Source organism: Zonotrichia albicollis, chromosome 34 (genome assembly GCF_047830755.1).
Source record: "Zonotrichia albicollis isolate bZonAlb1 chromosome 34, bZonAlb1.hap1, whole genome shotgun sequence".
Lineage (NCBI taxonomy): Eukaryota > Metazoa > Chordata > Aves > Passeriformes > Passerellidae > Zonotrichia > Zonotrichia albicollis.
This window is the reverse complement of record NC_133852.1, coordinates 1,067,768-1,080,160: the sequence shown is the minus strand read 5'-3', so window position 1 is coordinate 1,080,160 and position 12,393 is coordinate 1,067,768. Positions and strand designations below refer to the sequence as shown.

At 56.0% G+C, this 12,393-nt stretch overlaps 1 protein-coding gene across 3 annotated transcripts in view; it reads right to left on the bottom strand.

Annotated features, from left to right (window-relative positions):
- Positions 1–6,074: 6,074 nt before the first annotated feature.
- FAM3A (FAM3 metabolism regulating signaling molecule A) overlaps positions 6,075–12,393 on the bottom strand; it is a 31,137-nt gene continuing 24,818 nt past the window's right edge. For 2 of the 3 annotated variants that reach the window (XM_074531109.1, XM_074531113.1), the window contains one exon: positions 7,067–7,184. In XM_074531109.1, coding sequence (XP_074387210.1) covers positions 7,092–7,184 — 93 coding nt within the window. In that variant the 3' untranslated portion in view covers positions 7,067–7,091. Of the gene's footprint in view, positions 6,094–7,066; positions 7,185–12,393 lie in introns of those variants that run through there. The other variant, XM_074531111.1, reaches the window with a different exon arrangement.

Genomic DNA, 12,393 nt, shown 5'->3' with positions numbered 1-12,393 from the left:
CTAACCCCGCCCCATGGACCCCCCGTGACCCATAGATCCCCCATGGACCCCCCATGGACCCCCGTGACCCATAGATCCCCAACCCTGCCCCATGGACCCCCCGTGACCCATAGATCCCTCCAAACCTGCCCCATGGACCCCCCATAGACCCCCCCATTCTACCCCATGGACCCCCCATAGACCCCCAATCCTGCCCCATAGATCCCCTTAACCCCGCCCCATGGACCCCCCAACCCCGCCCCATGGACCCCCCCCATCCTGCCCCATGGACCCCCCATGGACCCCCCGTGGACACCCCAACCCTGCCCCATGGACCCCTGTGCCCCATAGATCCCCCCATCCTGCCCCATGGACCCACCATAGACCCCCAATCCTGCCCCATAGACCCCCCATCCTGCCCCATGGACCCCCCATCCTGCCCCATGGACCCCCCCATAGATCCCCCAATCCTGCCCCATAGACCCCCCAACCCTGCCCCATAGATCCCCCCATCCTGCCCCATAGACCCCCCATAGACCCCCAATCCTGCCCCCTAGATCCCCCATCCTGCCCCATAGATCCCCCGTGCCCCATAGACCCCCAATCCTGCCCCATAGATCCCCCCCATCCTGCCCCATAGAACCCCCCAGCCCTGCCCCATGGACCCCCCATGGACCCCCCAACCCCGCCCCATAGACCCCCAATCCTGCCCCATAGATCCCTCCAAACCTGCCCCATAGATCCCCCCCATCCCACCCCACAGACCCCCCATCCTGCCCCATAGAACCCCCCAGCCCTGCCCCATGGACCCCCCATGGACCCCCCACCCCGCCCCACAGAGCCCCCAGCACACTCCAGCCCCCCAAAAAACCCCTCTGGGCTGGGGGTGACCCCCAGAGCGCCCCAACCCTGCCCCATAGAGCCCCCCCTGCCCCATAGAGCCCCCCAACCCTGCCCCATAGAGCCCCCCAACCCCGGGCCCCCCCAACCCCTGCCCCCATAGAGCCCCCCCTGCCCCATAGAGCCCCCCAACCCTGCCCCATAGAGCCCCCCCTGCCCCATAGAGCCCCCCAACCCTGCCCCATAGAGCCCCCCCTGCCCCATAGAGCCCCCCAACCCTGCCCCATAGAGCCCCCCCTGCCCCATAGAGCCCCCCAACCCTGCCCCATAGAGCCCCCCAACCCTGCCCCATAGAGCCCCCCCTGCCCCATAGAGCCCCCCAACCCCGCCCCATAGAGCCCCCCAACCCTGCCCCATAGAGCCCCCCCTGCCCCATAGAGCCCCCCAACCCTGCCCCATAGAGCCCCCCAACCCCGCCCCATAGAGCCCCCCAACCCTGCCCCATAGAGCCCCCCAACCCTGCCCCATAGAGCCCCCCCCCCCCCAGAGCCCCCCAACCCTGCCCCATAGAGCCCCCCCCTGCCCCATAGAGCCCCCCCTGCCCCATAGAGCCCCCCCCCCGCCCCATAGAGCCCCCCCCCCCCCGGGCCCCCCAACCCCGCAGCTGGGACCAAAGCTCCCCCTCCCCCAATCAAGACCCCAAAGCTTAATTAGCCCCTCATTATCCCCCCCCCCCCCCCAAACCAGGAGCAATTAATGATTAACGCAAATCAATCAATCGATTAACGTGCTATATTAACCAGGACCAATTAAACCCACCTTTGGCTAATTAATTGTCACCAGCACCTCCTAATTGCCCCCACTGTGGAACTTGGGGGGCAGAGCCCCAAACTTGGGGGGCACAACCCCAATACTTGTGGGGCAGGGCCCCAAACTTGGGGGGCAGAACCCCAACATCGGGGGGGGTTAGGACCCCAATATTTGTGGGGCAGGACCCCAAAGGTTATGGGGCAGGACCCCAACATTGGGGGCTCAGGACCCCAACAGTTGTGGGGTGATGACCACTGGCACTTATGGGGCAGGACCCCAACACCTGTGGGGCAGAATCCCAAAGTTTGGGGGCTCAGGACCCCAACACTTGGGGGGTGAGAACCCCCATACTTATGGGGCAGGACCCCAAACTTGGGGGGGCAAAACCCCAACATTGGGGGGGAGTCAGGACCCCAACAGTTGTGGGGCAGAATCCCAAACTTATGGGGCAGGACCCCAAACTTGGGGGGCAAAACCCCAACATTGGGGGGAGTCAGGACCGCAACAGTTGTGGGGCAGAATCCCAAACTTATGGGGCAGAACCCCAACATTGGGGGGCAGGATCCCAACACTTGTGGGGTCATGAGCTCTGGTACTTATGGGGCAGAATTCTTGGCACTTGGGGGGCAGGACCCCAATAGTTGTGGGGCAGAACCCCAACATGTGGGGGGCAAAACCCCTGGAACTTGTGGGGCACAATCCCTGCCACTTGTGGGGCAGGACCCCAACACTTGTGGGGTGAAACCTCAACTTTGTGGGGCAGAACCCCAGAACTTGGGGGTCAGGATCCCAAATTTGGGGGGTCAGAACCCCCACACTTATGGGGCAGGACCCCCAACACTTGTGGGGTCATGACCGCTGGCACTTATGGGGCACAACCCCACACTTGGGGGGCAGAACCCCAACACTGGCGGGATCAGGGGCCACCCAGTTTTGGGGGCAGGACCCCAACACTTGTGGGGCAGGACCCCAAACTTGGGGGGGCAGAACCCCCACCCTTATGGGGCAGGACCCCCAACACTTGTGGGGTCAGGACCCCTGGCACTTATGGGGCAGAACCCCCAACTTGGGGGGTAGAACCCCAACACTTATGGGGTCAGGACCCCCACACTTGTGGGGCTGAACCCCAACAGTTATGGGGCAGAACCCCTGGCACTAAGGGGCAGAACCCCCACACTTATGGGGTAGCGAGCACTGGCACTTATGGGGCAGAACCCCCACACTTGGGGGTTGGGACCCCTGGTACTTGTGGGGCACAACCCCAAACTTGTGGGGCAGAACCCCCAACATTGGGGGGTCAGGAGCGCTGGCACTTATGGGGCAGAGCCCCCCCACTTGTGGGGCACAATTGCCGTGGGGGGGGGATAGTCCCTGGACCCCCAAAGGGGGCGGGGCCGAGGGGCGGGGTTTATGCTAATGAGGAACAGAGCTGGGCTTGTGCTATTAAGGGGCGGGGCTTATGCTAATGAAGAATAAAAATGCCTTTATGCTATTAAGGGGCGGGGCTTACGCTAATGAAGAATAAATATTTATGCTAATAAGGGGCGGGGTTTACGCTAATGAAGACTAAATGTGGGTTTATGCTAATAAGGGGCGGGGTTTATGCTAATGAGGAATAAAGATGGGTTTAATGCTAACAAGGGGCGGGGTTTATGCTAATGAGGAATAAATATGTCTTTACTGTAATAGGGGGCGGGGGTTTATGGTAATGATAAATAAAGATGGGTTTATGCTAATAAGAAGGCGGGGTTTATGCTAATGAGAAAGCGTCACCGTTGCCGGGGCAACACTGATGGGGGCGGGGCCGCCAGCCAATCCGGAGGCGGCAGGGAGGGAGCGTGGCCAAGGGGGCGTGGCCGGAGGGACGCGGCTGCCCCATGGCACATTTGGGGGGCGGCCCCTGGCACTTGGGGGGCAGCGCCACCCCCTGGCACTTGTGGGGCACCAACCCTCACTTATGGGGCACAAACCCTCACTTATGGGGCAGAGCCCCTTGGTTTGGGGGCCACTCCCCAGCCCTGGCACTTATGGGGCACAAACCCTTTTCTGGGGGGCACTCCTGACACTTATGGGGCAGAGTCTCTGGCACTTGGGGGGCACAGCCCCTCATTTGGGGGTCACAGCCCACCCCTGGCACTTATGGGGCACAAGCCCTCAATTATGGGGCAGGGTCCCCTTGTTTTGGGGGCACTCCCCATCCCTGGCACTTTTGGGGCACAGCCCCTCACTTATGGGGCACAGCCCGCCCTTTTGGGGTGCAGCCTGTGACACTTATGGGGCACAAACCCTTGTTTTGGGGTGACCCCACCCCCCAGCCCTGGCACTTATGGGGCACAGTCCCTGGCACTTATGGGGCAGAGCTGCTCCTTTTGGGGTCACTCCCCAGCCCTGGCACTTATGGGGCACAGCCCTTTCTGGGGGGCACTCCTGACACTTACAGGGCAGAGTCTGTGGCACTTGGGGGGCACAGCCCCTCATTTGGGGGTCACAGCCCATCCCTGGCACTTTTGGGGCACAGCCCCTCACTTATGGGGCACAGCCCGCCCTTTTGGGGTGCAGCCTCGACACTTATGGGGCACAAACCCTTGTTTTGGGGGTGAGCCCCCCCCCCCCAGCCCTGGCACTTATGGGGCACCAACGCCTCGTTTTGGGGTCACAGCCCCCTGGCACTTGTGGGGCAGGACCCCAAACTGCCCCAGGCTTTATTTGGGGTCACTTTGGGGGGTCCCCGGGGTTTTTGGGGTCCCCCCGGGGCATTTTGGGGTCCCCCGGGTGTCTTGGGTTCCCCTGGTGGTTTTTGGGGGTCCCCCCGGGGATTTTTGGGGTCCTCCCAGGAGGTTTTGGGGTCTCTGTGAGGTTTTGGGGTCCTCCCGGGGGTCTCTGTGGGTTTTGGGGTCCCCTCGGAGTTTTGGGGTCCCCCCGGCTGTTTATGGGGTCTCCCAGGTGGTTTTGGGGTCTCTGTCGGTTTTATTATGTCTGTACATTTTGGGGTCCCGGACATTTTTGGGGTCCCAGATTTTTGGAGTCCCCCCGATATTTTGAGGTCCCTTAGGATATTTTGGGGTCCCCTCCGGGATATTTTGGGGTCCCCCCGGGGGTCTCTGTGGGGTTTTGGGGTCTCCCCGGGTTTGGGGTCTCTGCAGGATTTGGGGTCTCTGTGGGTTTTGTGGGTTTTATTGTCTCTGTACATTTTGGGGTCCCCCCGATATTTTGGGGTCTCTGTGGGTTTTGGGATCCCCCAGGGTGTTTTTGGGTCCCCTTTGGGTTTTGGGGTCCCCCCGGGGGTCTCTGTGGGATTTGGGGTCTCTGTGGGTTTTGTGGGTTTTATTATCTCTGTACATTTTTGGGATCCCGGACATTTTTGGGGTCCCGGATATTTTGGGGTCCCCCCGATATTTTGGGGTCTCCCCCTGAGTTTTGGGATCCCCCCCGGTTTTGGGGTCTCTGTGGGATTTGGAGTCTCTGGGGTTTTGTGGGTTTTATTGTCTCTGTACATTTTGGGATCCCGGACATTTTTGGGGTCCCCCGATATTTTGGGGTCCTCCCGGATTTTTGGGGTCCCCCCCGGGATATTTTGGGGTCCCCCCGGTTCCGGGGTCACCCCCGGGGGTCTCTGTGGGGTTTTGGGGTCACCCCGGTTTTGGGGTCTCTGCAGGATTTGGGGTCTCTGTGGGTTTTTTTGGGTTTTATTGTCTCTGTGCATTTTGGGGTCCCCCTGATATTTTGGGGTCTCTGTGGGTTTTGGGATCCCCCAGGGGGTTTTGGGGTCCCCTTTGGATTTTGGGGTCCCCCCGGGGGTCTCTGTGAGATTTGGGGTCTCTGGGGGTGTTTTTGGGGTCCCCCTGGCTGATTTGGGGTCCCCCCGGGGGTCTCTGTGGGTTTTATTATCTCGGTGCATTTTGGGGCCCCCGGATGTTTGGGTTCCCCCTGGGTGTTTTGGGGTCCCCTTTGGGATTTTGGGGGTCCCCTTGGGGGTCTCTGTGGGGTTTTGGGGTCACCCCGGGGGTCTCTGTGGGTTTTGGGGTCCCTCGGATGGTTTTGGGGTCCCCCTGGCTGATTTGGGGGTGCCCTCGAGGATTTGGGGTCCCCCCGGGGGTCTCTGTGGGTTTTGGGGTCCCCTGGGTGTTTTTGGGGTCCCTGTGGGTTTTGTCGGTTTTATTATCTCTGTGCATTTTGGGATCCCGGACATTTTTGGGGTCCCGGATTTTTGGGGGTCCCCCCGATATTTTGGGGTCCTCCCGGAGTTTTGGGGTCCCTTTTGGGATTTTTGGGGTCCCCCCGGGGGTCTCTGTGGGGTTTTGGGGTCCCCCCGGGGGTCTCTGCGGGATTTGGGGTCTCTGTGGGTTTTCTGGGTTTTATTATCTCTGTAAATTTTGGGGTCCCCCCGATATTTTGGGGTCTCTGTGGGTTTTGGGATCCCCCAGGGTGTTTTGGGGTCCCCTTTGGGTTTTGGGGTCCCCCCGGGGGTCTCTGTGGGATTTGGGGTCTCTGTCGGTGTTTTGGGGTCCCTCGGATGTTTTGGGGTCCCCCTGGCTGATTTGGGGTCCCCCCGGGGGTCTCTGTGGGTTTTATTATCTCGGTGCATTTTGGGGGTCCCGGATGTTTGGGGTCCCCTTTGGGATTTTGGGGGTCCCCTTGGGGGTCTCTGTGGGGTTTTGAGGTCCCCTGGGTGTTCTTGGGGTCTCCCCCCAGGTTTTTGGGGTCCTTGTGGGGTTTTGGGGTCCCCCAGGATGTTTTGGGGTCCCTGTGGATTTGGGGTCACCCCACATTTTGGGGACCCCGGAGATTTTGGGGTCTCTGTCGGTTTTATTGTCTCTGTGCATTTTGGGGGTCCCGGACATTTTTGGGGTTCCCCCAGTGTTTTTGGGGTCTCCCCTGAGTTTTGAGGTCCCTTAGGATATTTTGGGGTTCCCCGCGGATATTCTGGGGTCCCCCCGGGGGTCTCTGCGGGATTTGGGGTCTCTGTGGATTTTTTGGGTTTTATTGTCTCTGTGCATTTTGGGGTCCCCCCTGATATTTTGGGGTCTCTGTGGGTTTTGGGGTCCCTCTGATTTTTGGGATCACCCCGGGGGTCTCTGCAGGATTTGGGGTCCCCTGGGTGTTTTTGGGGTCCCTGTGGTTTTGGGGTTTGTGAGTTTTATTATCTCTGTACATTTTGGGGTCCCGGACATTTTTGGGGTCCCCTGGGGGGTGATTTTGGGGTCTCCCCGGAGATTTGGGGTCCCCTTTGGGATTTTTGGGGTCCCCCCGGGGGTCTCTGTGGGATTTGGGGTCCCCCTGGGTTTGGGGTCTCTGCAGGATTTGGGGTCTCTGTGGGTTTTGTTGGTTTTATTGTCTCTGTACATTTTGGGATCCCGCACATTTTTGGGGTCCCGGATTTTTGGGGTCCCCCCGATATTTTGGGGCCCCCCCGATATTTTGGGGTCCCCCCGGGATATTTTGGGGTCCCCCCGGTTTTGGGGTCACCCCGGGGGTCTCTGGGGGACGCACCCCCCCAGCTCCAGCGCCTCCGGCCACCCCTCGTATTTGTTGGAGCCGCGGCTGTTCCGGACGTGCTGCGGGAACGGGGACGGGGTTGGGGGAAATTCTGGGGTTTTGGGGATTTTGGGGTTTTTTGGGGTTTTGGGGATTTCAGGGCAATTTTGGGGATTTGGGAATTTGGGGGGAATTTGGGAGATTTGGGGATTTTGGGTCATTTTGGGGTTTTGGGGATTTCAGGGGAATTTTGGGGTTTTGGGGATTTGGGGGATTTTGGGAGGAATTTGGGGTTTTGGGGATTTGGGGAAATTTTGGGGTTTTGGTGATTTGGGGATTTTGGGGGAATTTTGAGGATTTGGGGATTTTGGGGAAATTTGGGGATTTTGGGTATTTGGGGATTTTGGGTCATTTTGGGATTTTGGGGGGAATTTGGGGTTTTGGGGGAATTTTGGGGTTTTGGGGATTTGGGACATTTTGGGGGGATTTTGGGGATTTGGGGGAAATTTGGGGGTTTTGGGGATTTTTGGGGAATTTCGGAGTTTTTGGGATTTTGGGGGGAATTTGGGGATTTTGGGAATTTTTGGGTCGTTTTGGGGATTTTGGGGTTTTGGGGGAATTTTGGGGTTTTGGGGATTTGGGGTCATTATGAGGCTTTTGGATTACAGGCACAGTTTGGGATTTTGGGGTCTTTGTGGGGTAATTTTGGGGTTTTGGGGTCCTTTTGACGTTTTGGGGTAATTTTGGGGTTTTGGGGATTTTGGGTCATTTTGGGGTTTTGGGGATTTTGGGGAAATTTGGGGTTTTGGGATCATTTTGGGGGAATTTTGGGGATTTGGGGTTTTGGGGTTTTGGGGTCATTATGAGGCTTTTGGATTACGGGCACAGTTTGGGATTTTGGGGTCTTTTTGGGGTAATTTTGGGGTTTTGGGGGAATTTTAGGGTTTTGGGGTAATTTTGGGGTTTTGGGGGAATTTTGAGGTTTTTGGGTCATTTTGGGGTTACGGGGTTGTTCTAAGATTATGGGGGTCATTTTTGAATTTTGGGGTTTTGGGGTCCTTTTGGGATTTGGGGTTTTGGGGTCCTTTTAGGTTTTGGGTAATTTTGTGGTTTTGGGTAATTTTGGGATTCTTTTGGGGTTTTGGGGATTTTGGGGCAGTTTTGGGATTGTGGGGTCCTTTCAGGGTTTTGGGGTCATTTTGGGAATTTGGAGATTTTGGGGTTTTGGGTCCTTTTGGGGTTTTGGGGATTTTGGGTCAATTTGGGGTTTTAAGGTAATTTTGCAATTTTGGGGTCATTTTGGGGTATTGAGGTTTTGGGGTGGTTTGGGGTCATTTTGGGATTTTGAGACCTCCCAAAACCCCCAAACAACCCCCCAGCTGTGCCAAAATCCCCTAAATCCCCCCAAAATCCCCAAATCCCCCCTAAAATCCCCTAAATCCCCCCAAATCCCCCAAAATCTCTGCAAAATTGCCCAAAAACCCCCAAAATCCCTCAGAAACCCCCCATAAAGCCCCCCCAGACTTCCCCCAAAATTCTCCCCAAATCCCCCCAAAATCCACTCAGGACCCCCCAAATCTCCCCCAAAAATCCCTGAAAATCCCCCAAAATCCCCTAAAAATGCCCCAAATCCCCCAAACCTCCCCAAATCCCCCAAAATCCAACAAAACCCCAAAATTCCCCCCTCAACCCCTCCCCAAAGTGCCCCCAAATCCACTCAGGACCCCCCAAACCCCCCTCAAAATCCCCCAAATCTCCCCCCCCAAACCCCCAAAATCTCCTAAAAACGCCCCAAAATGCCCCAAACCCCTCAAAAATCCCCCCCAAATCCACTCAGGACCCCCCAAAATTCCCTAAATTCCCCCAAATTCCCCCAAAATAACCCAAAAAATCCCCCAAATCCCCTCAAATCCACTCAAGACCCCCAAAAATTCTCCTAAATCTCCCAAATCCCCCCAAAATCGCCCCCAAATCCCCTAAAAATGCCCCAAAATGCCCCCAAATGTCCCCCCAAATTCCCAAAAAATCCCTCAAATCCACTCAGGACTCCCCAAAATCCCTCCAAATGCCCAAAATGCCCCCAAATCCCCCAAAAATGGCCCCAAAATCCCCGAAAATGCCCTAAAATGCCCCAAGAAGTCTCTCCAAAATGCCCCAAATCCACTCAGGAGTCCCCAAAATGCCCCCAAGCCCCCCAAAATCCCCCCCAAATCTTTCCCAAATCCTCCCAAAATGCCCCAAATCCCCCCAGGACCCCCCAAAACCCCAAAAATGCCCCAAATCCCCCCAAATCCCCCTGAAAATCTTCCCAGAACCCCCCAAACCTCCCAAAATCCTCTTCAATCCCCCCCAAAATGTCCCCAAATCCACTCAGGACCCTCCAAACCCCCCCAAATTCCCCCAAAACCTCCAAATTCCCCCCAAAATCCAACAAAATCCCAACATTTCCCCCTAAACCCCCCCCCAAAATCCCCCCAAAATCCACTCAGGACCCCCCAAAATCCCCAAAAATCTCCTTAAACCCCCAAATCCCCTAAAATCCTCCCCAAATATCCCCAAATATCCCCCAATATCCACTCAGGACCCCCCAAAATCCCCTCAATTCCCCCAAATCCCCCCAAAATCCCCCCAAATCCTCCCCAAACACTCCAAAATTCCCCTAAAATCCCCCCAAAACCCCCCAAAATCCCCCCAAAATCCTCCTAAATCACCCTAAAAATCCCCCCAACTATTCCAAAATCCCCAAAAAACCCCCCAAAACCCCCAAAATCCACTCCAGACCCCCCAAAAATCCCCAAAACCCCCAAAAAATCCCAAATATCCCCAAATCCCCCCAATATCCACTCAGGACCCCCCAATATCCCCAAATCTCCCCCAAAAATCCCCCCCAAACCCCCCAAAATCCACTCAGGACCCCCCAAAATCCCCTAAATTCCCCCCAAATCCCCCAAAAATGCCCCCAAACACCCCCAAATCCTCCAAAATTCCCCAAAAATCCCCCCCTAAATCCCCCAAAATCCACTCAGGACCCCCCCAAAATCCCCTAAATTCGCCCAAATCCCCCAAAAATCCCCCAAACACCCCCAAATCCTCCAAAATTCCCCTAAAATCCCCCCAAAAAATCCCCCAAAAATTCCCCCTAAACCCCCCAAAATCCACTCAGGACCCCCCAAAATCTCCCCAAATCTCCTCCAAATACCCCAAATTTCCACCCAAATCCCCCCCAAAAAATCCCCTCAAATTCCTCAAATCCACTCAGGACCCCCAAAATGCCCCCAGGACCCCCCAAAATGTCCCCAAAATTCCCCCCAAAATCCCCTCAGGACCCCCAAAATGCCCCCAAACCCCCCAAAATTCGCCCCAAATCCCTTCAAAAATTCCACAAAACCCCACAAAATCCCCCATAAATCCCCCCAAAATTTACCCCTAAATCCCCTCAAATCCACCCAGGACCCCCCAAAACCCCCAAATCCTCCTCAAATTCCCCCAAACCATCCAAAAATCCCCCCCAAAAATCGCCCCCAAATCCCCTAAAAATGCCCCAAACACCCCAAAATCCACTCAGGACCCCCCAAAATCCCCAAAAATCCCCTCAAAATCCACTCAGGACCCCCCAAATCTTCCCCCAAACCCCCCAAAATTCCCCCCAAAATCCAACAAAATCCCAACATTTCCCCCCAAAATCCTCCCTAAATCCACTCCAGACCCCCCAAAATCCCCAAAAATCCCCCCCAAACCCCCAAATCCCCTAAAATCCTCCCCAAATATCCCCAAATCCCCCCCAATGTCCACTCAGGACCCCCCAATATCCCCAAATTTTCCCAAAATCCCCCCAAAAATCCCCATAAATCCCCCTCAAACCCACTCAGGACCCCCCAAAATCCCTTCAATTCCCCCAAATCCCCCAAAAATGCCCCCAAAAACCCCCAAACACTCCAAAATTCCCCTAAAATCCCCCAAAAATCCCCCCTAAATCCCCCAAAGCCCACTCAGGACCCCCCAAAATCCCCCCAAAACCCTCCTAAATCACCCGAAAATCCCCCCAACTATTCCAAAATCCCCCCCAAAATCCCCCCAAATCCCCCTCAAATCCACTCAGGACCCCCAAAATCCCCAAAAATCTCCTTAAACCCCCAAATCCCCTAAAATTCTCCCCAAATATCCCCAAATATCCCCCAAATCCCCCCAAAAACCCCCCCAAAAATCCCCCTCAAACCCACTCAGGACCCCCCAAAATCCCCTAAATTCCCCCCAAATCCTCCCCAAAACACCCCAAACACCCCCAAATCCCCCAAAAAACCCCCCTAAATCCCCCAAAATCCACTCAGGACCCCCCAAAACCCCCAAATCCTCCTCAAATTCCTCCAAACCATCCAAAAATCCCCCCCAAAAATCGCCCCCAAATCCCCTAAAAATGCCCCAAACACCCCAAAATCCACTCAGGACCCCCCAATATCCCCAAATCTTCCCCAAATCCCCCCAAAAATCCCCCTCAATCCCACTCAGGACCCCCCCAAAATCCCCTCAACACCCCCAAATCCCCCAAAAATGCCCCCAAATCCTCCCCAAACACTCCAAAATTCCCCTAAAATCCCCCCTAAAAATCCCCCCTAAATCCCCCAAAATCCACTCAGGACCCCCCAAAATCCCCCCAAAATCCTCCTAAATTCCCCTAAAATCCCCCAAAAATCTCCCCAAATCTCCTCCAAATACCCCAAATTTCCACCCAAATCCCCTCAAATTCCTCAAATCCACTCAGGACCCCCAAAATGCCCCCAAAATTCCCCCAAACCCCCCAAAATTCGCCCCAAATCCCTTCCAAAATTCCACTAAACCCCACAAAATTCTCCTAAAATCCCCCATAAATCCCCCCAAAATTTACCCCCAAATCCCCTCAAATCCACCCAGGACCCCCCAAAATCCCCAAAAATCCCCCCCAAACCCCCCAATCCCCTAAAATCCTCCCCAAATATCCACAAATCCCTCCCAGTATCCACTCAGGACCCCCCAGTATCCCCAAATCTTCCCCAAATCCCCCCAAAAATCCCCCAAAAATTCCCCTCAAACCCACTCAGGACCCCCCAAAATCCCCTCAATTCCCCAAATCCCCCAAAATCCCCCCAAACATCCCCAAATCCTCCAAAATTCCCCTAAAAATCCCCCCAAGAATCCCCCCTAAATCCCCCAAAATCCACTCAGGACCCCCCAAAACCTCCCCCAGTCCCCCAAAAATCCTCCCCAATCTCACCAAAATCCCCCCAAATCCCCCCCAAATCCCCCAAAACCCCA